Genomic DNA, 24,094 nt, shown 5'->3' with positions numbered 1-24,094 from the left:
TTAGACGCAAAATCATAATAATTTAATTAATTATGTTACATATCATTAGTGTGTTAAATTAAACTGCGCGTCTACTTTTTTTATCAAGAAAAATGTGTTTATTATAATGAGGCATTAATTTGCAATGGATATTATGTTTGTTGTTATAAATGCAAAGTTTTTGGCTCATTGGATTTAGAAAGTATCTCAAGTGGTAATCAAAAGTTTGTAATAATTATGAAATTATAAATTTAAATTTTTTTAAAAAATAACATAAATAATCACTAAACTTTATGTTAACATATAAAAAAATTATTAAATTTCAATCTATAATCAAATGATTACTAAACTTCAATTTAATATATAAATCGTATAATTATCATTAATTATCGTTAGATTAATAAAATATTAATATTTTTATATTTTAATATAAAATTTAGTAATTATTTGTATTGTTCATGTTATTAGTCATGTCAACGTATCATTAGTCTCTTTTAACAATAACGGATTATAGTTAAAAAATTATATATTAAATTAAAATTAAGTAATAATTTCAAACTTTAATACAAAGTTATTATTTTTGTAATTTAGTTTAAAAAAATTTATCCGTATTTATAGCACTTGGGAAGAAGTGCAAATCGAATTTGGAATGGGGATTATTATCTATAGAATATTTTATTTACTTTAATAACAAAACGAGAAAGGAAAGGAAATAAAAAAAAAAAAACCAGTAGATATTCTCCTTCGACATCCGGCGGGAAGATCGTCCGTCACGGAGAATCAAACTGCAGCGGCGACACGAACGAAGAATTCAGCAAGTCTGGACGAAAAAACCCATAATTCCGAAGAACCTGGTTGTCCGCAAAATTCAGAGCCCTCTCCATTCCACTCCGGCAAGACTCCGCCGTGTACGACGGACTGAAATGCCCGCTGCAGGGCTGACACCCCGTGAAGTGGGTGATAAACGGCCGCCGCCACCCACCTTTTCCGTCATGAGTACCCTTTAAATACCTCTCCCTCAGTGCCGCATATAGCCCGCTCACTTTCTCGGACCGCCGCCGCCTCAGCCCGGCGTCCGCCCTCTCCGACTCCGCGTACCGCCGGCTGATGCTCTCCAGCCGGTCGACAATTTCCAGCCAATACCCAGAAAAACTGTACCCGTTCTCTATGTAAACTTTGTCTCCCCATTTTTCTTTCTCCTTCGACAGTAAGTAAACCAGAGCCGATTGTTCGTCTAAGTTGGAGAAAAGCTTGTCTTTGACCTCTGGGACGATGGTTTTCGCCAGTTTTTCATGATCGGGATTCAACGGGCCGAAGCTCGACCAAACTTCGATTAAATCCATCGACCATTGGCAGTTTCTGATCAGGAAAATCCCGGTGTTCAATCCGAACCAGCTTTTCTTCTCGTAGACCATGTCTTCCCATCCATTGATGACCAAGTTGTGGTTCCTGTACTTCTCCAGGGGTAACTGAAGCTCCATGTCTGTGACAACGGTGTCGGAGTCCAGCCACCAGACCCATTCGGCCTCCGGGTGCGCCACCATCGCCGCCCGGACGGGCGGCAGCTTGGCCCAAACGGACGGCATTTTGGGGTGGAGGAACGCGTTGTTGTAGAAGACCTCACAGCCGTGGATTCGGCAGTAGTCTACCTTGTTCTTGAACAGTCTCAGAAGCAAGTGGTCCCCGACGGGGCTTTCGCACGGCTGCGGCTGCGATCCTGTCACCACCACTACCTTGCCGCCGTCTCCAGCGGCGATGGACGGGTGGAGCTTCATCCACACTCGCCGCTTCTCGTCCCAGTCTTTTGGCGGCGACCCGAAAGTGTAGCTGAGTTTTGGGTCATCGTAGAATGTCTTCTCCGGCGGGTCCGGATTTTTGCTTCGATTAATACTCTGTTCGTCTTTGCCAAGAACAGAGTATCTGGGTTTCTCCATGGCTGAAGCAGAAGCACCGGACCAAGAATGATCGAGAACTGACCATAAACCACAAAGGATTAGGAAAGAAACAATTGATCCGACGAGATAAGATTTGTCCTTCGAAAATGAAAGTAGTTTGCCAGAACACATGGTCTTCGCCATGGCAAAAGCTGGCAAAAATGGAATGAGCAACTGAACAGAGTACTGGATTGAATGAATGATCTTTCAATCAAAAGGCAATGCTGCTCTGCTTTAGTCTAAACAACTTTTACAGAATATAATACTATTTGTTAATAATATTCTTCTTCTTCTTCATACACTACGCCTGACCATCAGCCGGGATGGAAGGGAAGGGCCGAAAGCTCTCAATTACGGAGTTCGATGTGCAAGAGATTACGGATTATTCCATGTTTTTGGGATTAAAAAAATATAAACCCTAATTGCACTTTGATTATCTTTAATATTTTGTTTAGGATTATATTTAGCCTTCGCTTAATATAAAGAAAGCCTTAATTATTCTTTTTATGGTACTGGATTTGGATGTGATGGTCCAAGTTCTAGCTTTAACCAAAGTGACAACTGAAGCTACATAGCAACAATCATCCCCGATTCAATTTGGAAAATTATATGTGACCCTCTCTTTTGACATTTTTATAATATTCTCCTATTAATGTATCTTTTTTTTTTTGTAACCGGGAGATTCGGAAAAAAAAAAAAAAAATTGTATATAACCACCATATCTCAAACAAGAACCAAATAAAAATCACAAAGACTCAAGAACTAAATTTTTTTTTTTTAAAAAAAGAAATTATCTAAGATAATGAGACGCCATAAGTGGACTACGGCCAAAAGTTAGATGAGCCAATTAATTTGCTCATAAATTTAAAAATAATCGTTGTTTTGCTCACGTCATATGGTCTATATGACAGACCAGTAACCCTTGAAGAATAAGTGAATGAATCACTTGTCACATATGCTTGCCATTTCATCTATCAAAAGTCTAACACACTTCTCGATCCAACGACACTAGGGCCATCCAAATTTAGCCCATCTTTAAAAGAAGACCACGATAGACGATCCGTTACAAACACTCAAAAAGAATCGGTGACCATGTCCCCCTACAGCGCTTGACAAAGGAGCACCAGTTTGGGAACAAGAAGTACACATTGAGACACTCAAGAGTCGAGCAACCGCTCCTTAATAGTCACCCAAAGAATGAAGGCAAATTGTACAAATTTGACTAATTTTAAACGGAGGGTTTAATTTCGCAAAAAAGGTAAATAAAAAAGTTCAAATTTTCTGATTTTCATATCTATTGACTTGACTTTTTTTGTTTTGTGTGCCAAAAGATCATCCATTTTGAAAAAAGAGTGAGTATTTCACGGCTTGATTGTGGACTGTCAAAAATAAATATTTATAATAAATTCAAATAAAATAGTATAATAGTAATACTTCTATCGGATAATAAAATTCTCTTATATAAATCCCCCCCAAAAAACATAATTTTCATATAACAAGAGATGTTCATTCGACCTAGATCGGACCGGTTCAATTCTAATTGATTTATTTTTTTTCTTATTTATTAATATAAAATTTAAAAAATATACATATATATTTATATATATAATCTAAACAAAAATTTAAATATCAATTTTAATAATAAATGTTAAGAGAGAGTTAAAAATTGATTTACCTGAATTAATAGAATTGAACTTGTCGGTTCAGTTTGATTTTTTTCTTGCTTCAATTTAGTTCGATTAATTTTTTTCAAAAGTTTGGCTTTCAATTTTTTTAGTTAGAAGAACCAAATCAACTGAATTTTAAAATGATGTTTTAATGTTTATAAAATGACATTTTTTTTATTTTGTGTATTTTCTATCAGTTATTTCGATTTTCTTCAATATTTTTGTATTTTTTTAATTTAATCAGTTCGATTCAGTTTTATTTATATTGTTTGAATTTGATTTTTTTGATTATAGATTAATTCGATTTTTTGTGTTAATCAATCGGTTCAGTTCGATTTTATTCATCGATTAGTGAATTTTTATCAATTTAATAACTAAATTGATTGTTTGCACACTAAATGTGTATTATATATGCATATGTGCGTGTGAGATTGAGAATTTTACAATTTTAGTAACATGTATTATATGTATTATTATTATAACTTCCTTTTGATTTCAAATTGGTCCGAAATCAAATTGAATTGAAAATTAACCGGACCTTCCGAACAAGTCGCGGAACATGCCATTTCTCAGTCAGTCTTAGATCGGTCCAGATTAGAATTTAAACAACCCTAAAGATTTAAATTAAAAATTTCAAATTCAAATCGTTATTGATGTGAAGATGATCGATATTCTTAAGTAAATGAATTTGACTCACATCCATGACTATATACAAAAACAATACATTAATGGTATATGTGTATTAATGTGTTTTATATTTATATTAATATGATATAAAATATAACTCATAAATAAAAAAGTGTCACAGTTTTGTAACCAAATAACATTTTGCCTCAAATTTAGGTCGTGATTGAATTATTTTACTTTTTTTTATCTAAAATTATAACCTTCATCAAAATTGAATGGTGAGATATTTTTAATTAGAGGTGAGAAAAATTTTGGTTTATCTGAACTAATCGAATTGAACCGATCGAACTTGTCGGTTCAATTCGATTATTTTCTTGCATCAGTTTAGTTCAATTATTTTTTCTCAAAAGTTTGATTTTCGATTCAATTTTTTAATTAGAAAAACTGAACTAATCGATAAGGCCAAACTTTAAAATAATGTTATCTTGATATTTATAAAATAACGTTATTTTTTTTTGATTTTGTATGTTTTCTATATATTACTTAATTTTTTTTTATTTAATTGGTTCGTTTCGATTTATATAATTTTGACTCAATTTTTTATCGATTAGTTTGATTTTTTGAATTAATTGATTAGTTTGATTTGGATTAATTGATTAATTCGATTTAATTTTACTCTTCGACTCAATTTAGTTAATTAATAAATTTTGATTAATTCAACCACCCGTTTGGAGACCTTTTTTCATAGTTACCACGCCAAATCTAATTCAATCTTCACTTTCACCCTTAAAACTCTCTTTAGCAAAGTAAAAAGCTCGGTGCTCTCAGATTTCATATCAATGTTAATCCCATTGTGCTTTCTTTTACCAGCAGGCAAAAAAATAATCGATATCAAGTAAACACGCCCAACAGAGGCATCAAGCTCTCGTAGCTCAGTTGGTTAGAGCACCCGTTTAGTAAGCGGGAGGTCTTGAGTTCGACTCTCAACGAGAGCATTACTGGCATGGCATTTTTATTTTTTACTGTCTTCCAAGATGCTTTTTGAAAATTCGAATTCTAAATTTTTTATGATATTTATGTATTTATATATTAATGTTTAGAGTTTAGGGTTACACGATAAATGGATACGAAAAAATATTTTTTAAAAAATAAGATATAAAAACGCAGATAAATGTGTAAATAAAAATATATTTTTTTATAAATATAATTTTTAATATAAAATTTATATATTAAAAATTAATATAATATATAATATAAAAATTATCTTATTTTTATATTATATAATATAAAAAAATAAAAAAAAATTCCATCCCTAACTTGATTATAGAAGAAATTTTTTCGGTCTCTAATCTGTTCGTGGACAGAAATGTATTTTTAAATTGGAAATGTATTTTTGATATTTTTTTAATATTATGAAATAGTTTTGATTTTTTTTTAAATTGTAAAAATAATCCAAAACATTTTTTTGGTATTTCGGTACAAAAAATGTTTCAAAAATATTAAAATAGCACTCCCGAAAAATTTTCATGCATCATAATTAATATTTTATATATTTATAATAATATAATATAAAATAAAATACATTAATATATGAGTGTCATAACTGAGTACTCATATAACATTTTCGTTTTTTCTTTTGTTAGGCTAATTTTCAATCAAGCAGAGACAGAATTGTAAGTTATTTATTACATTTCATTTCTATATTAATATGATACAAAATATAATACTTTAATAGATGATTGTTATAAAAGTGTCGTCGTTTAACATTTCCGTTCCTTCCTATATTAGGCTAATTTTCACTTTAAGCAAAGAAAGAGTTGTTATGAAAGTAAGAAACGGATAAAAGATAAAGGAAACAGATCTCTGAGTCTCAATTAGGCAAAATCCCACCTTGGAAAAGCACTTCAGCAAGCAACTATGTTAATTTGGTGAAATCTCAGCTGCCCCAAATGACATCCCACCTTCAAACCAAAGTGGGTCAAACCCTTAGAAAGTCAAATATTATTAGGAATATTGGATTTAGGCGTGGTCATTCAGTTAGTTCAATTGCCAAACTAATTGAATTATTCAAACTAAATAGTTGAATCTCAATCAAAAATCAAATTGAATTGACGGAAAAGATTCTCAAAAAGGATAAATTAAAAAATAGAAAAAACTTAACCGATCGAAAAAAATCAAAATAACAAAATGAAAAAACGATATTATTTTGACATTTCACTCGGTTCAATTATTTTAATTTTTTTAATATGAAAACTAAATCAAATTGAAAAAATTGAAATTGTTAAATTTAAAACTTGAACTAAACCGAAACTATACTTTCGACTAGTTCGATTTAATTGAAATGTTGTTCACTCCTAATTAGATTTGAATCAGATATATATATATTTTTAATTAATATACTTAATTTTGTTTCATTGCTAATTAGATACTTATTACTTAGATAAATTAATATGAATATTAAATAATAATTTAAAAAGCCCAAAATCTAGTTCAAGCTCTTAAACCGCTTCTAAAATTTTTAAATAAAATAATTTGAAAGCTCATTCTTAAATAAAATAAAAAATAAAAAACATTAATAAAATAATAAAGTATGCATAAATAATTTTTTGAACCGAATTTATTATAATTAGCGATAATCTCAGAGATGATGAAGTGTTACAGGGTGATTGGAAGAATGGCTTAGTGCGTCCTTCCCTCCACTATGATTAAATTTCTTTAATTGCATTGGGATTCTTGCCACTTAATTAAATTCAAACACGTGGTTTTCGCCCCCACTACATGCAGGCGTGGAAATACTAACATACCATTTGTTAATTACGATATGAATAAAAAATAAAATAAAAAATATTTTAAATAATAATATTTTTTTATTATATTTATTAAATTTATTTAGCAATCTTCTAAAAAAAAGTCATATAACTTTTTATATGTTAAAAATTAAATAAGCAAATCTCTTATCCCTCCAAAGAAATTTATTTAAAATTTTGTAAATAAGAAAAAAAGATCTATATGTCTACCCATCTCATAAAACCCTCATATTTTCTTTCATTTTCTTGTTCATCTTTTTGTTCGTCAACCACCACTACTTACATTTTCTGTTAAGTCTATCGTGGTAGCTTGTGTCATCTGCGATCACCATTCCATACATTGTAACTTGTGTCGTAACTTTCATTGCAACCTATTCCTCTCTACTTCACTAGTCATCGTTGGTTTTCTGTCACCACCCGTTGCTATTCTTTTACTTGTCGCCCAATTCCTTCTTCGAATCTCAGTTTTCTCATGTACTTTGACACACAATTATTTTATTTATTTATTTTAATAATGGAAGAGATATTTTTAAAAAATTCTTATATCGATGTTTATCATATATATTTTAATAGACATATAAAAAGAAAAAAATAGAATTTTCAGTGTATTTTAAAAAAATAATAAATAATCTAATAAAAATATTTAAATATTTTTTAATCTTATTTTAATTATTTCATATTTTGATTAAAAAATATTTTAATCATATATTAATACTATTTTATTTTGCTATTTTAACAAACTCTACATACGAGTAGAGTTTGGTGACTTAAATTGCACACGTCATCAGTTGAGAGCATGGGATTGAGGAAGGATAAGACCCGTGTACCATGGTGGATTACCAAACATGGCCCAGATCAATTCTTACCACAAATGTGTATATCTCTATTATTGTTATTGTATACCAGCAAAAGTTATTTTTATTTTACACTTAAAATGCCATGGCCCATGACCCATATCTAATTTTTAAATATTATATGACCTCTCTCCATGCCCACTAGCTGAATGAAGTCCATAATTGCGAGCAAATAGGCACGAGATTATTCGCTATCACCGTGGCATATGGGATTGGCTTCTGCCGTCGATTCAATTGGTGCGCCCGTCAAAGTGGAGGCATGACTCAGCACAGGGGAGGAGGGGACGGCATCGCAAGTCACGCCCATATAACCTTATTACTTTGATAAATTTATATTATGTTATATATTAATATAATTATTATATAAAATGTTACTATTGCAATTGGGGTCCTGAAATGATTTTATGGGTTGAATTTCATCAGCTTCGATCTCTACGTTGCAGCGGGTCCCACCATCATCGTGCCGCTCATCTCTCTCTCTCTCTCTCTCTCTCTCTCTCTCTCTCTCTCTTTAACTCTTCTTCGTTCCGTTTCTTTTCACCCGCAAGCAAGCAAGGAAGGAAGCAATCGCAAACGCAGTTACAACCACCTGCTTATATATCTGCCAGAGGTGAGTTTGGCAGATCGAATCATTACTCTTCTTTATAAATATACGCCTCCATTTCTGCTTCTCACCTCGCTGATCGTTGTGCGATCGATTTTCCACTGCGAAACGTGGATTTTTTGATGAAATTTGAAGTGCAGATCTTAATTCGAATTCGGAGTAGGTGTTGATCGACGGCGGTGAGCGATGGGGAACTGTCAGGCAGCGGAGGCTGCGACGGTGGTGATTCAACATCCGGACAGAAAGGTGGAGAGGATTTACTGGACGGTGAGTGCTCAGGAGGTCATGGCTATGAACCCTGGCCACTACGTCGCACTCGTCGTCCCGGTGGGAGCGGCCAAGTCCAATGGCGGCACGCCGGCGAAGCAGCTGAAGCTTCTTCGGCCCGACGACGCGCTGGTGATCGGACAGGTTTACCGTCTCATCAGCTTCGAAGGTAAATACGATGCGACTTCGCGAGCGTCACTTTTTGGCCAATTTCTGTTTTGTGCTTTAGGCTGTGATCGGTTCTGTTGCTGTACCCTGTGATTCAGATGTGTTGAAGGAGTTTTCTTCCAAGAAGTGTGGGAAACTCGACAAGTTGGCGGAGAGCTCTGCTCCGGATAGGAAGAGTCCTTCCGGCGGGCCGAGCCTGAGTCCTGAGATCTGCTCTTCTCTTCAGGTAATCACATTCCGTGTTAAATCGTGAACTTGTCACACTAGACGGTTTTACTTCGAAATATCTACTCCGTTTTCCCTAGGTTAATTTCCTCACAGAAAAACAATTAGTTTCATTTCCTTTTCACCCCTCCGTCTAGCGTCAACATCTGGATCCATAAAAGTGTGTATTTCAAACAATACTAGTTGCAGGTCTAGTATAGAAATATTGAAGATCAAATGAACCTGTACTTAATCGCGAGAGCTTTCTCGCAACAAATTTGAGATGACCATAATATGCATACAAGAACAACAGTTCAATTAGTATTATACATAACTGTTAAACTGTTACCTGTATGTAAATTATCAAAAAAATAATCTAATCATATTAAGTCAGTACGTATTTAGTCGCTTATCTAAGACCTTTACTTGCACCTAGGGTTTTATTAGAATTAAGATTATACTAAAAATGGTATTCTTTGACAACAGAATATATTATGTTGGATCTATTTAATACGCATTCAATTACCTAATGACATAATTTTCCTCTTGCCAACCTGTATCATCCAATTATAGCAATTGAAATATTTGCAGAAAGGCATACTATTTGAGGAAAATGAAAGCTTCTTCTCAGACTGCTATTGTCTGCTACTTTCTCTTTCTTCTTCTGTGCACCAATTTATGTCGGTTAAATTCATATTTTTGTGTTTATATTTTCATAATTTTTTATTATTTTAATTATGTCTCTAAACCTGATTTTTGTGTCAATTTAACTCCTTGCACTATGATCTTTTTTCGTGTGACAACTTGAACTTGTTGTTATTTCGATTACACCATGAACCTACATTTTCAAGTTAATTTAATTTCTATACTTTCATATATAAATAAAATAAAATAAAATAATAAATTACATGTCACATCTTATTCATTAAAAATATATGAATTAAATTAACTTAAAAATATAAGTTAAAAGTGTAATTAACATAATGAAAATATTAGGTCAGGACACAAAGAGAATATCAAAATATAAAAATTAAATTTATTTAAAAATATAAACTTGTAATTAAAATAATAAAAAATTAAAATGAATACACAAAAAAATATATAAAAATATAGAAACAAAAATATAGATTCATGTTTGATTTTTTGTTCTCATCAGATTGGGAACCAAGTTTATCGACAAGGAAGAAGCAGTGGCAGCAGAGGTGTCGGAAGGCTCAACCTAGGCGGGGGACAATGGAAACCAGCCTTACAGAGCATTGCAGAAGTTGGAACCTGAACAGAAACACTGTTCCCTCTTCTTTTGGCTTGCTTTCGTCAAGTTTGTTTAATATTTAGCCATACCTTGTGGACATCTTCACAGATGAATCAATCCAAAAGGGGAGTCTCGTGTATGTTATCATCTCTTGCTTATTAATATTCTAAAAGAAGAAACGATTGTACCTTAAATTTATTTATATAAGCAAACTCGGCTGAGTGGTAGTTGCCTTGGGGTCACGGTAATTGGGTCTGCTGGGGGTTGGGTGAACTGACCCGGGTGGTGTCTTGGCTTCCAAGTCAATGTTTTAACAAAGCTCTCTTGCAATAAGGATCCACATCCACTTCCACCCTCTCAATTTGGCTGACAATGCAAGTATTGAGAAGGACGCAGGGTCATCTAACATCCTAAGGTCAGATTGACTCCCCTCGTGAATTGGGTATCTTAGTTACAGAGACCTTTTTAAATTTATTGATGATTTAGAATAATAACCACGATTATTGGATTACTCCATATTAATCTTTAAAGGATCATTCGTTACTAAAAAAATAAAGGGCATAAGAAAGAATGGATTATCATTTTTCGCAAAGGCTAATATTTATAGAGTGAGGAGTTTACCTTCCTTTTTTTTTTTTTTTATTGAAAATCAAATTATACTAGATCAAATCAATCTTGATCTACCTGATTTATTTGTGAGATAATGATTGTATATCTTTTCAGTCATTAATATTATTTGTTAATTTAATTAAATGACGACCACCATTGTTGATGTCGTTGTGATTGGAGCATGATTGCCTGTTGGTGATGAGATGATATGACTATAAGTAACATCATTTTTACTTTTATTATTATTTTTTTGTTTTAGAAGAAAAGGTGCAAAGTTTTTTTTTTTTTTTTTTTTATAGAGAACACAATATTTAATTTAAATTATCATACAACAAAAGTGACTTTATTATTAGACTAAAAATCTGTTTCGTCCTGCTTTTAGTGAAGGGAAAAATCATTGCTTGACAAAAATATGAAAGTGTTTTTAATGACAAACAAAATAAAAGTAAAAAAATAAATTGTTAATGCATAAATCTTTTATTTTTATTTTAAAATAATATTTATAGGTAAAGTTTGTACCCTATTATGTATTCAACCCCGTTATTGATGGACACTTCAAAAAAGTTCAAAATAGCTTAAATTTAAAATTATGTCTAAAGCCAGGCACCAGATAGCCAAACTAGCACTAAGCCGAGTCAGGATCCAAGATAATATCCATAACTAGTTCACTTGCTTCATCCAAAGGATCATATCTAATTGTCCATGTGGCTTCATCCTTATCATACCGACTGCATAATCGATTTACACAAAAGTATAGTGTCCAAAAGTTTTAAGTATGGCATTTATTATGCATAATGACTAATTTGAGTTTTAGAGGATCTACTGAAGAACTAAACTCCATTTTTTTTCTTATAAGAAAAGTTAATTTAAAATACACTCTAAGGATTACTTGGAGAATCTCAAAATCGTAAAAAAAAACCCAAAAATAACACAATTATAACACAAATTGGGTGGTCATGAACCCACAAACTCCCATCAACTACATTATACATTCTATTAAATAAAAATATAAGTGTGTTTATAATAATAACATGTACAATACAACAAATAAAATACACAAAGTATATATACAAATAACAATTTTACTTTTTACTTAAACGTGCAGACGCGTAGCGCCCTCTAGTTTGATTTTTGATATGTGACTAAGATTAATCGGGCCCATATCCAGTTGGGTCGGGCCCAACATCGTATACGGATACGGGAGCCCAATGAGAGCACCGGACCAGCCACTTTATATGAAATAACAGAAATACCCCCTTTGTGTCATCGAATTCTCAACTCACTGCTCTTCCGCTTCCAGGCTTCCAACTCCCAGACTCGAATTCGCTGGAAGCGAAGCAAATGGAAAGGAATTCGTTTCTCTGGCTGTTCTTCACCGCGTGTTTAATATTTTTCTCGCTCTCTGTTGACTCTGCAAATGAACTCTCCCTAGGTATAATCTTTTTCTTCAACCGCGAAAACTAGGGTTTGTTTCCAGACTATGATGGATGTGTGCTTTGTTTAGTCATTGGGGAAACGTAGGAAACCGAAGAAAATACGAAGAATGCTGAGTTTTGGTTCTTTCATGGCATTTGTTCCAGTAATTATCTTCTATGGACGTTTAAATTTGGTGATGTATGATTGATGTTTTCAATGGTTATTCAGCATTATTATTAGTATTGCAGCTGTATGGATGCATACCATCAGTTTCTGTTGTGAATGGTTTTCTGTATCCTTGCCTTTTCTGTGGTGCAGTCATTGCTCAGTCTACCACATTGCAGATAAGTGCAAGCTGGCCAGTGGAAAAATCTCTTGGTTCCAAGCCTGTGCTATGTGAAAGGGTTCAGATCCAGGGGTTGCCAAGACTGGAAAATCTTAAAAAGTATGCTCATTCTGTAAAAGTGGAAGTTTCTAATTTAAATTCAAGTGCCCGTCCACCAAATGCTGAGTTCTGTTTCCACTGGTGAGTGGTTTCTATTTTTGAGTTTTAAATTTCTATGACAACTGAAGTGGAAGAAATAGGTTATTTTTTCATACTTTCAAGATGTGGCTGTTCTCCCGAAAAAAGGAAAAGATGAAATGACTGTTATTTGATAAAGTTGTTCCTAGACGCCCAAAAATTCAAAATTATAGTTAAAAGAATTATATGATCATATTAAAAAATGGCGATTTTTTTTAATGGACTTTTACACTACTGATCTGAACTCTCATGTAATTCCTTAGAAGAGTAACCTTCCAAGTCCATTGAAAATGCTGGAACATTGATGATCTTGCAATTAATATTGTAGGTAGAAGAACATTGATGAAACTAATTCTTTTTCACAAATTCTTTGTTTACCTTAACTTGGATATTGGAAGGTTTATTGTACTAAGCTCAGGAATTATACAAATGATTCAAATTCCCTTTATTTGTGCAGTAAGATTTGAGTGCTTTGTTTGTGTTAGTTGCAAGCATTTGTCATAAGTTTTATTTTGGAAATACAACTTTGTTGTTAGGAATGACAGCCTAAGAAACAATAAATGTTTTGGGGTACGTGTCAATATGGTACAAATTTAAAGTCACTATCTTCCCATTTTTACATTGTTGCAGGAACTACTCTCTTGGGGTAGGGATGTGCCCTCAAGGCCAGTGGGAAAAACTTGTTAAGGGGTCATGGGTCAAGTCCATGTCACCATTTGACCACAGGCTCCTAGACGTACGAATGGCTGCTTCTTCCAAAGAAATACTTCAGGTGTCCATTATTGAAGGTGAGATCCATTTTGATAAATGCAATTCATTGTTGTTTTCCAAGATTTGCCTCAGTTGTCTTATTTTATTATTTTCTGTGCAGAATTTTTCTGGTATCACATAATATTTTTGGTCATTGGAATTATTATGTTGACACTGGCCTCCTCTCTGAGCAAGTCTTTAGTTTTCTACTACAGCAGTGCAATGGCAATTGGTATCATCCTTGTCATATTGATGATCCTTTTTCAGGTTGATTTTTTTTTTTTTTTTTGGTGGCAAATTTGTAATCATCAATGTTGTGATTCCCATTTTTCATTTCTTTCTGTTGGTCCTCTTTCCTATATGTCCATCATCCGCAGGAATTTTGATTACCTTTCATGAAACTTGAGAGGACATCAGGCCTCCTGCTCTACATCTTATAAATCTCCATAACCTTGCGTTACATCTCTTCTTGACTTTTTACATCTATTTAAACTTTCCTTGCTATTGGTTGTCTTCTGGTGGAGGTAAGCAGTGATGCTTCTGGCTTAATTGTGCTTATAACTAGTTTTGGTTTATGAAATAACTATGATACTCTTCTCACTATTCGCATATAGGAAAGGTCATAGGGATTGGAAGGAAACTAGGCAAAGAAGTGATTGTAGAATGGTAAAACAATGCTATAAATTATCATGCAGGGGCAAAATTATTGCATCCAACTGCAGTATTGGTGATCTGTTTATTTATTTTCCTTTTCCTCTCTCATGCATGGTCAAAGGAAGAGGAGATGTGGCAATGTCTGCTAACTTGGCAAGGTCAATCTTAGTTTAGATATATCAGGAGAGGTTACTATAACTAACTTCAGCTAGTGAACAATTTATATGCCAAAATTTGTTTACATGGGAAGGAAGTCATTAAATCTCTACTTTCTAATAAATCATGTGTGGCTTAATATAGTATATTATGTTGTTGAAGTGACCCAGATATTCTCATGTACAGCATTGAAAGAAATTCTAACATTCTTCATGAAGGCTATGTTAGTTTCTTAGCTAATCAGATTCATTATTTCTCTGTGCTATAATAAGTCACTTCTTTTGTTGATTGAAGCTGATATTTATTTAATAGTTTTATTTTTTTCTTTTCCTTAACCATTATTTCTATATGGTTTGTTGCCAGGGGATGAAGCTTTTACCAACTGGTCGAAAGAACTCAGTTGCAATTTTTGTGTACTCATCGATTGTGGGTATTAATCATAATCAGTTTGCATTGTTTATTACTTTATGTTTCTAATGTTAGAGAGAGGAAAGAGAGATTTGTCTTTACTGTCTTTATATTCAGGTTGGCTTGGGATCCTTTTTCCTCCGCTACCTGCCAAGATTATTACATTCAGTTCTTGGGGAGATGGGAATAAGTGAAGATATGTATTATCCTGTATGTAAGTTTTCTATTACAGATTCCGAAAGTTAATATAAATTGATTTTATATGGTTAAATCATGAAATCTGAAAATCTAGCATCTTATGGTCATTTTATTTGGAAGGGAAAACTTTGTCATAGGCATGGATTTGAAACCCTCTAGTGGATGAACACAGGCAACTGGTTCTCTTCCTTTTCAGTAGCTTATACCTGACATATAACTTACAAATCATGCTTTTCTCTTTTGTTTTGTTCATTTTTTATTATATCTGAACTACTTCGAGAATTGGGATGGAACCTATGGTGATTGAGTTCAGCTTTTACAAGGAAAATAAGGGGTTGTTTAGTTGTGAAAATTAACCCATGTTTTCTAGAAAATTATTCCACCAGAAAATGGGAAATTAGAAAAACTTGTTCACATGCCAAATTTTTCTAAACAAAAAAGGGAGATCTGGAAAATGTGGTTCTCCAAATTGAATTGCACTTGGAAAAACATCCAAACTGAGTTTTCCAAATTTTCCTTACTGATTTGGAGATTTGGGAAATACGCTGTTTTCCACAAAATTTTTCCCATTTCAACTCCATCTTCTTCTTTAACACAAGTTACAATTACACAAAAGAAAAACCTCTTTCTCTCTTTCTTTGAACACATGTTCCAATTTTATACACTTCTAATACTTGAATGCATTTTTCAAATTTTCTATGGAAAATGAAAACTAAAGATTTTATATAAAATTGGAGATAGACAAGTGGAAAACATTTTCCACAACTAAATGGGCCCCTAATTGTTGCCAACAAGGGGTATTATGCTGACTTCAGACTATTGCCTGACAAGACCACCAAAACTGTTTACTTGTTAAACTTCTATAGTTGGTTTTTGGGTAAAACACATACAATGCAATGCTGGACGCATTCAATTGTCTGATGTCTAATCCCTGCCAAAACTTGGTCATGGTATGGGAATCCTCTTTTAAGTGGAATATAAAATATCCTTGTTTAGCCTCTGCTTATTGTGTTTATTTTCTTTTCACTATTTTGATGAGTAAAATGTTTAACGAAGGGCACAAAGTGGGTCTTGCAATAGTGCATAGTGAGTGCAAATTGTTGTTGCCTTGATGTGCTTTATTATGTGTGACAGAGTTACTTTGCTGCAGCATGAAATGCATACTGTGGTATGGTCAAATTTGTGTAATTATCTAGTAATTCACATTCTGAGAACTGTATGTACTAACTGATGGTGGACATATCTTGCAGCTGGCAATGATTCTGTTGATTTTTCTTGTTCTAGCCGGATCATGGTTGGGCTTCTGGGTTGTTCGCAAACTTGTCTTAACAGAATATGGATTGATTGATAAAGGTGTATCACATTTTGTGGCATGGTCCATCCGTGTTATTGCTGCTGTTATGATTCTTCAGGTTTACTTTCTTTTCTCTCTCTCATAACTGCTACGTATTCCTTCTCCAGTTTTAGAAGTTCGATATTGTCGGAAAGATAGGAGTTAACTTCTTCTATTTATCCTCCTTCAAGTGGCTTTTCTAATGTTATCGCTGAAAATACTACAAATCTGATAGTTTATGTTTCTTTTCTAGAGTTCCGAGGACCCTTTACTGGCAGCAACAGCATTGTTATGTGGAATACTGGTTTCGTTGATATTTAGGAGAATTACCAGATCCCGATTTATACGCCGTCTATATAAGTAAGCCTCCTTAAATTTTCAGAGCATATTTGTTCCCTCAGTAGCATATTTTGCTCTAGTTTGGATTTAAAGATATAGGTATGATATATAATGCTTATTCCCTTTATCACCGGCGGCCCGGGGGGTGGGAGGGGGAGGGGGGGTGCGCGCGGGTGTAGCAGGAAGTAAATAAGGCTATGTTAAACTAGAAAAGAGCAAGTTATCAGGGTGCTTGACCTCTTCGCACCATTGTTGATTTGATTGTTCCTCAATGCAGATGGGAGTACTACGAATACTGAAATTTACCTTCAGAGTTATGCCCATGGTTAGCAAGGCTGCACGTGTAATTGCTTCTTTGGAACAGAACCATATTGCTTGTTGAAACTCAATGCTCTTAGTATTGCCTCCGATCCACTTCCAAGGTTATTGCAATTATTGCATGAAACCTCCAATCAACTTTTTAGCTGATAGGGAGAGGGGCCCCACCAATGAGATAGGTCCTCATGGCGTGCAAGGTAGGGCAGGTAGGCAACAGGAAAAATGCCTGGAATATTTGACCAGTGAAGAAGCACTATGGACGATTCAACCCCCTTCTTGGCTTCCCATCAAGAATTGAAACCCACTAACCCTAAAATATTATTCTGTAAGCAAAGACCTTTTTGTTAGCATCTATAGGTAACTTAGGTACTTAAATTATCTGGGCCCATTGGGATGGCAATGCATCAATAAATGGGTTCCTTTTACCCATTTAAAACTGAAATAAGTTCGAAAAATTCATACAAGCTAATTATAAAAACCATATGTTTGAACAATCCTAGCATGCTGTTTGCCTCATGCTTTACTTTTTTTCTTTATTTCATAAATATCATTTTTCTTTTGGTAGGTCGTTTTTGGGTTAGGTTTTTTTTTTGTCCACTCCTTATGTTAGCATCAATTTTCTCTTCGTGTTTTTTTAACCTTAGATTTACAAAATTCTTGGATACTATTCTCAGGACCTTGCGATGTCGGGTTCCAAGTTCATCACCACTGAAAGATCCTTTTGATGAATATGGACATGACACTCAGAAGACCACTAACTCTGAATTCTTGAGGCCTCGATCCAGACACTTCACAATGGCATCTTGCACTACTCGTGTCCGAGGTTTGCTTCTTGCCCTTGATTCTCTTCTGAGTTCAAAAGAATTTATGGAATCCTTTTTTGTGGGAGCATTTTCCTCACCATTTCATCAATTACCCTAGGCTTTGCCAGGACACCTCCTCCAAGTCAGCGGCTAGATTCAGAGACTTACTATTCCAGCTTCCATAGAACACCCGAAAAAAGAAAATTCTCCAAGGAAGAATGGGAAACATTCACCAGGGACTCGACCAAGAAAGCGCTGGAGGAGCTTGTTTCATCGCCCGATTTCAGCAAATGGGCTGTCGCTCATGCTGATAGGATTACTTTAACTCCTGACAAAGATACTCCTGACCATCGTCGAAGGTGGCTGCTTCCTTGGTTTTGAGCATTTGATGGGTTCTCTCGACACTGATTCAACACTATGCGAATTAACCATAAACCATGCCGTAGCTAGGAGTTAGAATGGCAGGGTTCTTGTAGAATAGTTACCTTGTAGCAAGGGACGCCATTACCCTCATGTAACCTCCAAAAAGATATGATTTGTTCCGAAGGATGATATCTACTTCGGTACAAAACACTTACTGTACAACTAACTACATTGATAGCTATATAGCGGAGCTTTCAGGATTTTGTTTCTTTTCAATTTTACTTTTACATCATTTCTCACATTCAAATCCTATCTCCATGTTTATCCTCTAGGCTATTCCACTCAGATGAAGTCAAAGACACTTTATCTCCCTACAACATGGTACTACGCCTCCACGTGTCAACCATCCTTCATCCTAGCCAACCGCCACTACCTTGAAGTTGAAGGATGGTACGTTACATATATTTCCACTATTGTCTCTTCGTTCTTGCTAGATTAATTCAAATATGATTTTAAAATTATAAATTTGCACGTTTCGCATTTTGGAATTTGAATTATGTTAAACTTTGTTATTTTTTTTTATGATCTAATGGGATGTGATTAACATGCTACCAAACAGTGGCTTGTTTCTTTATACAGATTCCCTTTGAATAGCGTGAACTTCACGTGGGGAGTTCGATCAGCCCAGCGCAGTACGCCATTGACTTCCTTTTTTTCATTAATTTTGCTACACTATAATATAGTTCATAAGTTTTTATTTTTTAACCATGAGAAATCGACGCGTTCCCACCACAATTAGTCTCTGGCCCTGAATTTTTTAACTTTTGTATAAATTTATGGTCTCTTTATTCCTTAATATAGGTGAATGGACAAGTTAGTTACACACCAAACCTTGAGATCTGACCTTTCTGATAAATATAATTAATGTATAATTCTGAGTAAAAATAAAATTGAATTTACAACCTTATGATATTTCAAATTCTCTAGTGTGTGCAATGGATCAATTAATTTGTTCACTTAAATAATAATTATAATTTAACTTAAAACATGTTTTAGTGAAAGAATTTTCTTATAATCACAATTAAAAATAAATTACTAATTTGGTAGTTCACATCTCCTCCAAAGTGGAGAAGTTATTATTCGGGCTATCAGCTGATCAATTATTAATTCCCAAGAAGCTGATTCTTTCATTCTTGTCTTAAAGGTGTCATTAACTTTTTGACACAAAAAATATAATAAAATAATAATTAATACTTACAAAAGTCAAATTTAAGACCTCCCCTCAAACCCACTATCATTTAAGCATTGCAAACTAAGTCTTTTTACGTATAACTTACTGATTCTTCATTCATGTCTTAAAGGTGTCATTATCTTTTTGACACCAAAAATCTAATAAAAAAATAATTATTACTTATAAAATTCAAATTTAAGACCTCCCCTCAAACCCACTATCATCTAAGCATTGGAAACTAAGTCTTCTTACGTATAATTTACTAAGAATTATATTCAAATTTTATGACTCCAAACGAAGCCTTAAGACTACAACTCTGATTATTTAGAACAGAAAGCCAATTACAGTGGGGAGGTTGAATGCAAGGCTTTGGCTCTTAGCCAGCCCCAGCGGACGTCACTAAACTTAACCTCTGGACGCACTGATAAGCAACAATGGCTTAAAATAACGAGCAAGTGGATAAGGATACCGCCGACAGGCGACAACGGACAAACAAACGCTCACACGACGTTCAGTTCACCCAAGGAAACGACTCCTCAACGAAGGAGAGCCGTAGGATCAACAACTGACGCGGTGACCATGAACCGAGTCACTCGCCATTATCAAACCCCCCCCCCGGGGCCTAAAGTGATTGATGTCGACAGCCATTCTTTTTAAATTACTCTTTTTGGGCCTTCACTTTCCTCTCTCCTTTTACTTGCTTTCGTGTGTTCATATGTGTCTTCTGATAGTGTCCTTATATAAAAAAAAAAAAAAAAAAAAAATTCCCAATGAAAACTCACTAAATAGAGTTAATCCTCAGGTAGGATCACCTCATCCTTTTGAAAACTTACAGTCTATCACGTGCGTCAGACAGATCAGCCGTAGAATAAAATAAGATAAATTATTAATAATCGTACTAAGACAAACACGAACACATGCGCTTACGGAGAACTTAATGTATGTAATGGATCATCTATGTTATCTTTAAGGGATTCACTAAATAGCATATGGTGGTCTTAGTTTAGTTTTTAGTTTATTTTAGATAAGATTTAAATAAATACTGAGTGTTGAATTTAAATCATGTTAAACAATTGTAATTTTATTTTTTAAGTAAAACATATAAAGGGTATTTTGAAAAATTACTTTATTGATAGGGTGTAAAAAAATTAAAAATTTTAAATGAAAGCTTGTTGGGTGTGTTTCGACAATAACAATGTTTTTAATTTTTTAAACAAAAAAAGACTTGGTGCAGTAATAAAGATATTTGAGAAATAAATTATTATTTATTGACCGTGAATTCAATTCATGTTGATTTTTAAGAAAGTCTTTTATTGACTGGGTTTCATAATACAAAAAATCTAGCGTTTAGTTATATAAAAGTACAAATATATATTATGGATGTGATTTGTAGTATATAAGCCAAATTCATATTTTTACCCTTATATTTTTATATATTTTTTTCGTGTGACAATTTAAATTTTTTGTTGTTTCAATAATATTATTGAACTTAATTTTCAAGATCAATTTAACCCATATACTTTAACATTTTTTCGTATGATAATTCAAATTTTTCGTTGTTTCGATTAAACCCATGAACTTATATTTTCGAGTTAATTTAATATTTATATTTATATTTTTTAAAAAAAATAAAGTGAAATGATAAACGTGCTTGCCACACTTTTAAAGTACATGAATTAAATTTAATGATAAAATGTTTATCACATTCTCAAAGTATATGAATAAAATTGACTTGAAAATATACATTTAATTATGCAATCAAAACAATAAAAAATTTGAATTCTCACATGAAAAAAAAGTCAAAGTATAGGCATTAAATTGACTTGAAAATACAAATCTGAAAATGTAATCAAAACAAAAAAAAAAAAATCAAATTATAACAAGAAGAAAACCTAAAAATACAGAGTTAAAAATATAAATTTCAACCAACCAAGCATATATATATATATATATATATGTGTGTGTGCACAGGTGAAAGTTTAATTTACGTTGTAAAAGAAACAAGCATCCCGTTCCGGCATGCAATTTATAAGTTCCAAGTTGAGGAGAGGAGGCCAATCAATCAATGATGTTGATAACGAGATTGGAAGCATATAATATAACACTGACCAGTGGCCAGATGCTGCTTCTTTCTAAATCATCATCTCTTTATTTTATCTTTTCGTTATCCTCCTCCAATAATAGAGTATGGGTTATGCTTTCGCCTTGCGTGTCTCAAACTTGGTATGATATGATATGCCATACCAATCAATTAAATATATATATATATATATTAATGTGACATAAAATATATAAATATTATAAAAGATGGAACATTATGGTGAAACATAAGATATGATTCCGTGTATTAATGGGAGGGAAGCCACCCCATATTGCTTCGTCGTCAGCCACTGCTTTTCCTGAGTTGTGTGGTTGGTGGTAGGCAACATATATGCATGCTGTTGTGTCAATGGAACCAAACCAAACAACTGTTGGACTTAGTGAAGGGTTCCTGCTTCAGTAGACCACCAGCTCATGACCCCATATAACAACACTTCCATCCAATTAAATAATATATATATATATATATGGTTCATCTATTTCATTAATGTGCCTTTAGTTTAGGGGGCATCTTTAAGGTTATTTAGGGTTTACTGGTCAAGGGAATATATAATTATATATCCTGCATGTCAATCTTATAAACAACTCTTAAATATAATGAGAGGGTATTAGTCCCAAATTAATATCTATTATTTTCTTTAGCTTGTTCATTCGTTCCTTCGTTTTGGGTATTGTTATAATTGTGAATTTAATTGAGATTGAAACTTCTAATTTGATTCTAATTATGATATTATAAAATTTGATTTTGATTTAAATTTATCTCATTTAGAAGAATTTTCTTATTAATTATCTTCTGATTAGAATATAATTTTTTGTGTATATATATAAATAATTTTAGATCTATAAATAGGTGTCCAGTATTTTGAAATTAGGTGCAACAATATCATCTTGGTGACATTTTTGTCATGAAAATATCACTTTTGTACTAATAATTATTTGCTTAGTGATATTTTATTCTTTTTATCTGTAATTTTTTTAATTTGGGTAACTTTAATATCTCTTGCTAGGGTTAGACCGAGAATTGAGAGCGTAAGAAATAAAATAGAAAAACAATTTGTTAGCGCTCGTTAAAATGAGAAATATAAGGTTGTATCAAGATAATGTTTGAATATTTTTCGAAGCAAGATATAGAATGGTTAAAATCAGAGTGAGAAACATTTTAAAATTTCTACCAGATTGTTTGTTAAATTTTTGGAATGCATTAGGGGCATATGGATCATTTTTCTTATCTATAAGGTCCCACATAAATTTATCTGGAGGGGGAAAAAGATAAATTTACCTTAACAATTTCAAATAAGAAGTCATATGATTTCTTTTCAGTGGGTTACCTGTAACATCTCGCATTGAGCGATATGAAGGACCGAAACAACTTCTCTGATGAACCTACACGAATTTCCTAGGGGTCACCCATCTTTAAGCTACTATAGCTTAAACACGCTTAATTCGAGAGTTTTTTGTTTACATTCAACTCAAAAGGTATCCAACTGATGTTGTTTTCTTTCTTATTTATCATCGATATATACTACCATTCTCTCAACTCTTGGGGTATTACATTCTCTCACTCTTAAGCACATAACGTTCTCATCATGTGATCTTACAATTGGTACTACACTACAAAAAATCAACGTTTTAGCAACGAAAAATTTCGTCGCTAAAACATCAAAATCCGTCTCTAAAAATGGCGTTGCTGAAATTTAGCGACGAGAGGATAAACTCGTCGTTGATTTCCACCCTCCTCTTATGTGCGCTACGTGGCCGCACCTCTGCACTCCACGTGGCAGCACTGAGATATTACTCCCAGCTATTATCTCAAGCTCTCTATCGGATTGAACCTCCAATCTCTCATGACCAAGTTTCGCACGCGAGCCAGCCAATTTGAAAACCTCATTGTTTATTGATATATATAAAATATATTTATAGTATTCTCTTCCAAATATTTCAGAATTATATTTATACACCAAAATTTCTCAAACTTATTTAATGATATTAATTTTAATATTAATGTTAGTAAAGGGAAATGAATATTAATTTTAATTTTATTTCGTTATTAATTCAAATAAAAGTTTATTAATTTTTTGCAGTGAAAAATTATGTTCTTATTTTGATTTTAATTTCTAATATGTTTAAAAAATTATTAGTTTAATTTTTACTAATATTAATGTTAGTAAAAATTATTATGATATGTTTAAATGTAAACTTTTTAATTTTTATTTATTTATTTTTATTTTTTAGCAATGGGTTTGACCTATCGGGAAATTTTAATTTTTTTATTTTTTAGCGATGGGTGGCCCGTCGCTAAATTTTAATTTTTTTAATTATTTTTTATTTTTTAGCTACAAGTTTGACCCGTCGTTAAATTTTAATTTTTCATTTAAATTTTTTTTTTATTTTTTAGGAGATGGGGTTTTAATTTTTTATTTATTTTTTTTATTTTGTAGTGACAGGGTTGACCCGTCGCTAAATTTTAATTTTTTTTATTTTTTAGCTAAAAGGTTTTAATTTTTTTTATTTTTTAGTGATGGAGTTGGTC

The 24,094-nt window shown here is 32.9% G+C and overlaps 3 protein-coding genes and 1 non-coding gene across 5 annotated transcripts; 3 read left to right on the top strand and 1 right to left on the bottom strand.

The window, feature by feature from the left end:
* Positions 1-680: 680 nt before the first annotated feature.
* On the bottom strand, positions 681-2,152 carry LOC127810331 (galactomannan galactosyltransferase 1-like). Its single transcript, XM_052349751.1, has one exon. The coding sequence runs from the start codon at positions 2,055-2,057 to the stop codon at positions 750-752; it is 1,308 nt and encodes a 435-aa protein (XP_052205711.1). The 5' UTR covers positions 2,058-2,152; the 3' UTR covers positions 681-749.
* Positions 2,153-5,128: 2,976 nt separating this feature from the next.
* TRNAT-AGU (transfer RNA threonine (anticodon AGU)) lies at positions 5,129-5,202 on the top strand. Its single transcript has one exon. It is a non-coding gene; the product is annotated as a tRNA-Thr (tRNA).
* Positions 5,203-8,352: 3,150 nt separating this feature from the next.
* On the top strand, positions 8,353-10,542 carry LOC127809675 (uncharacterized). Of its 2 annotated transcripts, XM_052348663.1 has the most exons (4): positions 8,353-8,478; positions 8,613-8,908; positions 9,006-9,133; positions 10,268-10,542. In XM_052348663.1, exons 2-4 carry the CDS (start codon positions 8,659-8,661, stop codon positions 10,385-10,387), a joined length of 498 nt encoding a protein of 165 aa, XP_052204623.1. In that variant the 5' UTR covers positions 8,353-8,478; positions 8,613-8,658; the 3' UTR covers positions 10,388-10,542. The 2 variants fall into 2 exon arrangements, with proteins under 2 accessions (XP_052204623.1, XP_052204622.1); XM_052348662.1 differs by lacking the exon at positions 8,353-8,478 and having other exon boundaries at positions 8,496-8,908.
* Positions 10,543-12,245: 1,703 nt separating this feature from the next.
* Positions 12,246-19,039, top strand: LOC127809673 (uncharacterized). The gene is made up of 11 exons (XM_052348661.1): positions 12,246-12,404; positions 12,707-12,914; positions 13,542-13,699; positions 13,783-13,928; positions 14,835-14,897; positions 14,997-15,089; positions 16,328-16,489; positions 16,664-16,770; positions 17,742-17,890; positions 17,989-18,683; positions 18,853-19,039. Exons 1-10 carry the CDS (start codon positions 12,314-12,316, stop codon positions 18,249-18,251), a joined length of 1,440 nt encoding a protein of 479 aa, XP_052204621.1. The 5' UTR covers positions 12,246-12,313; the 3' UTR covers positions 18,252-18,683; positions 18,853-19,039.
* Positions 19,040-24,094: the final 5,055 nt, after the last annotated feature.

Source organism: Diospyros lotus, chromosome 9 (genome assembly GCF_014633365.1).
Source record: "Diospyros lotus cultivar Yz01 chromosome 9, ASM1463336v1, whole genome shotgun sequence".
In the NCBI taxonomy this organism is placed as follows: Eukaryota; Viridiplantae; Streptophyta; class Magnoliopsida; order Ericales; family Ebenaceae; genus Diospyros; species Diospyros lotus.
This window is presented reverse-complemented; position numbering and strand designations above follow the sequence as displayed.

Excerpts from the sequence above, each read along its gene's own strand:
- LOC127809675 (XM_052348663.1), top strand. The coding sequence starts at position 8,659 with ATGGGGAACTGTCAGGCAGCGGAGGCTGCGACGGTGGTGATTCAACAT. Across the intron at positions 8,909-9,005 it reads CCGTCTCATCAGCTTCGAAG|ATGTGTTGAAGGAGTTTTCT; the intron begins GTAAATACGATG and ends CCTGTGATTCAG. Across the intron at positions 9,134-10,267 it reads AGATCTGCTCTTCTCTTCAG|ATTGGGAACCAAGTTTATCG; the intron begins GTAATCACATTC and ends TGTTCTCATCAG.
- LOC127809673 (XM_052348661.1), top strand. The coding sequence starts at position 12,314 with ATGGAAAGGAATTCGTTTCTCTGGCTGTTCTTCACCGCGTGTTTAATA. Across the intron at positions 13,700-13,782 it reads TCAGGTGTCCATTATTGAAG|AATTTTTCTGGTATCACATA; the intron begins GTGAGATCCATT and ends TTTTCTGTGCAG. Across the intron at positions 15,090-16,327 it reads GTGAAGATATGTATTATCCT|CTGGCAATGATTCTGTTGAT; the intron begins GTATGTAAGTTT and ends CATATCTTGCAG.
- LOC127810331 (XM_052349751.1), bottom strand. The coding sequence starts at position 2,057 with ATGGCGAAGACCATGTGTTCTGGCAAACTACTTTCATTTTCGAAGGAC.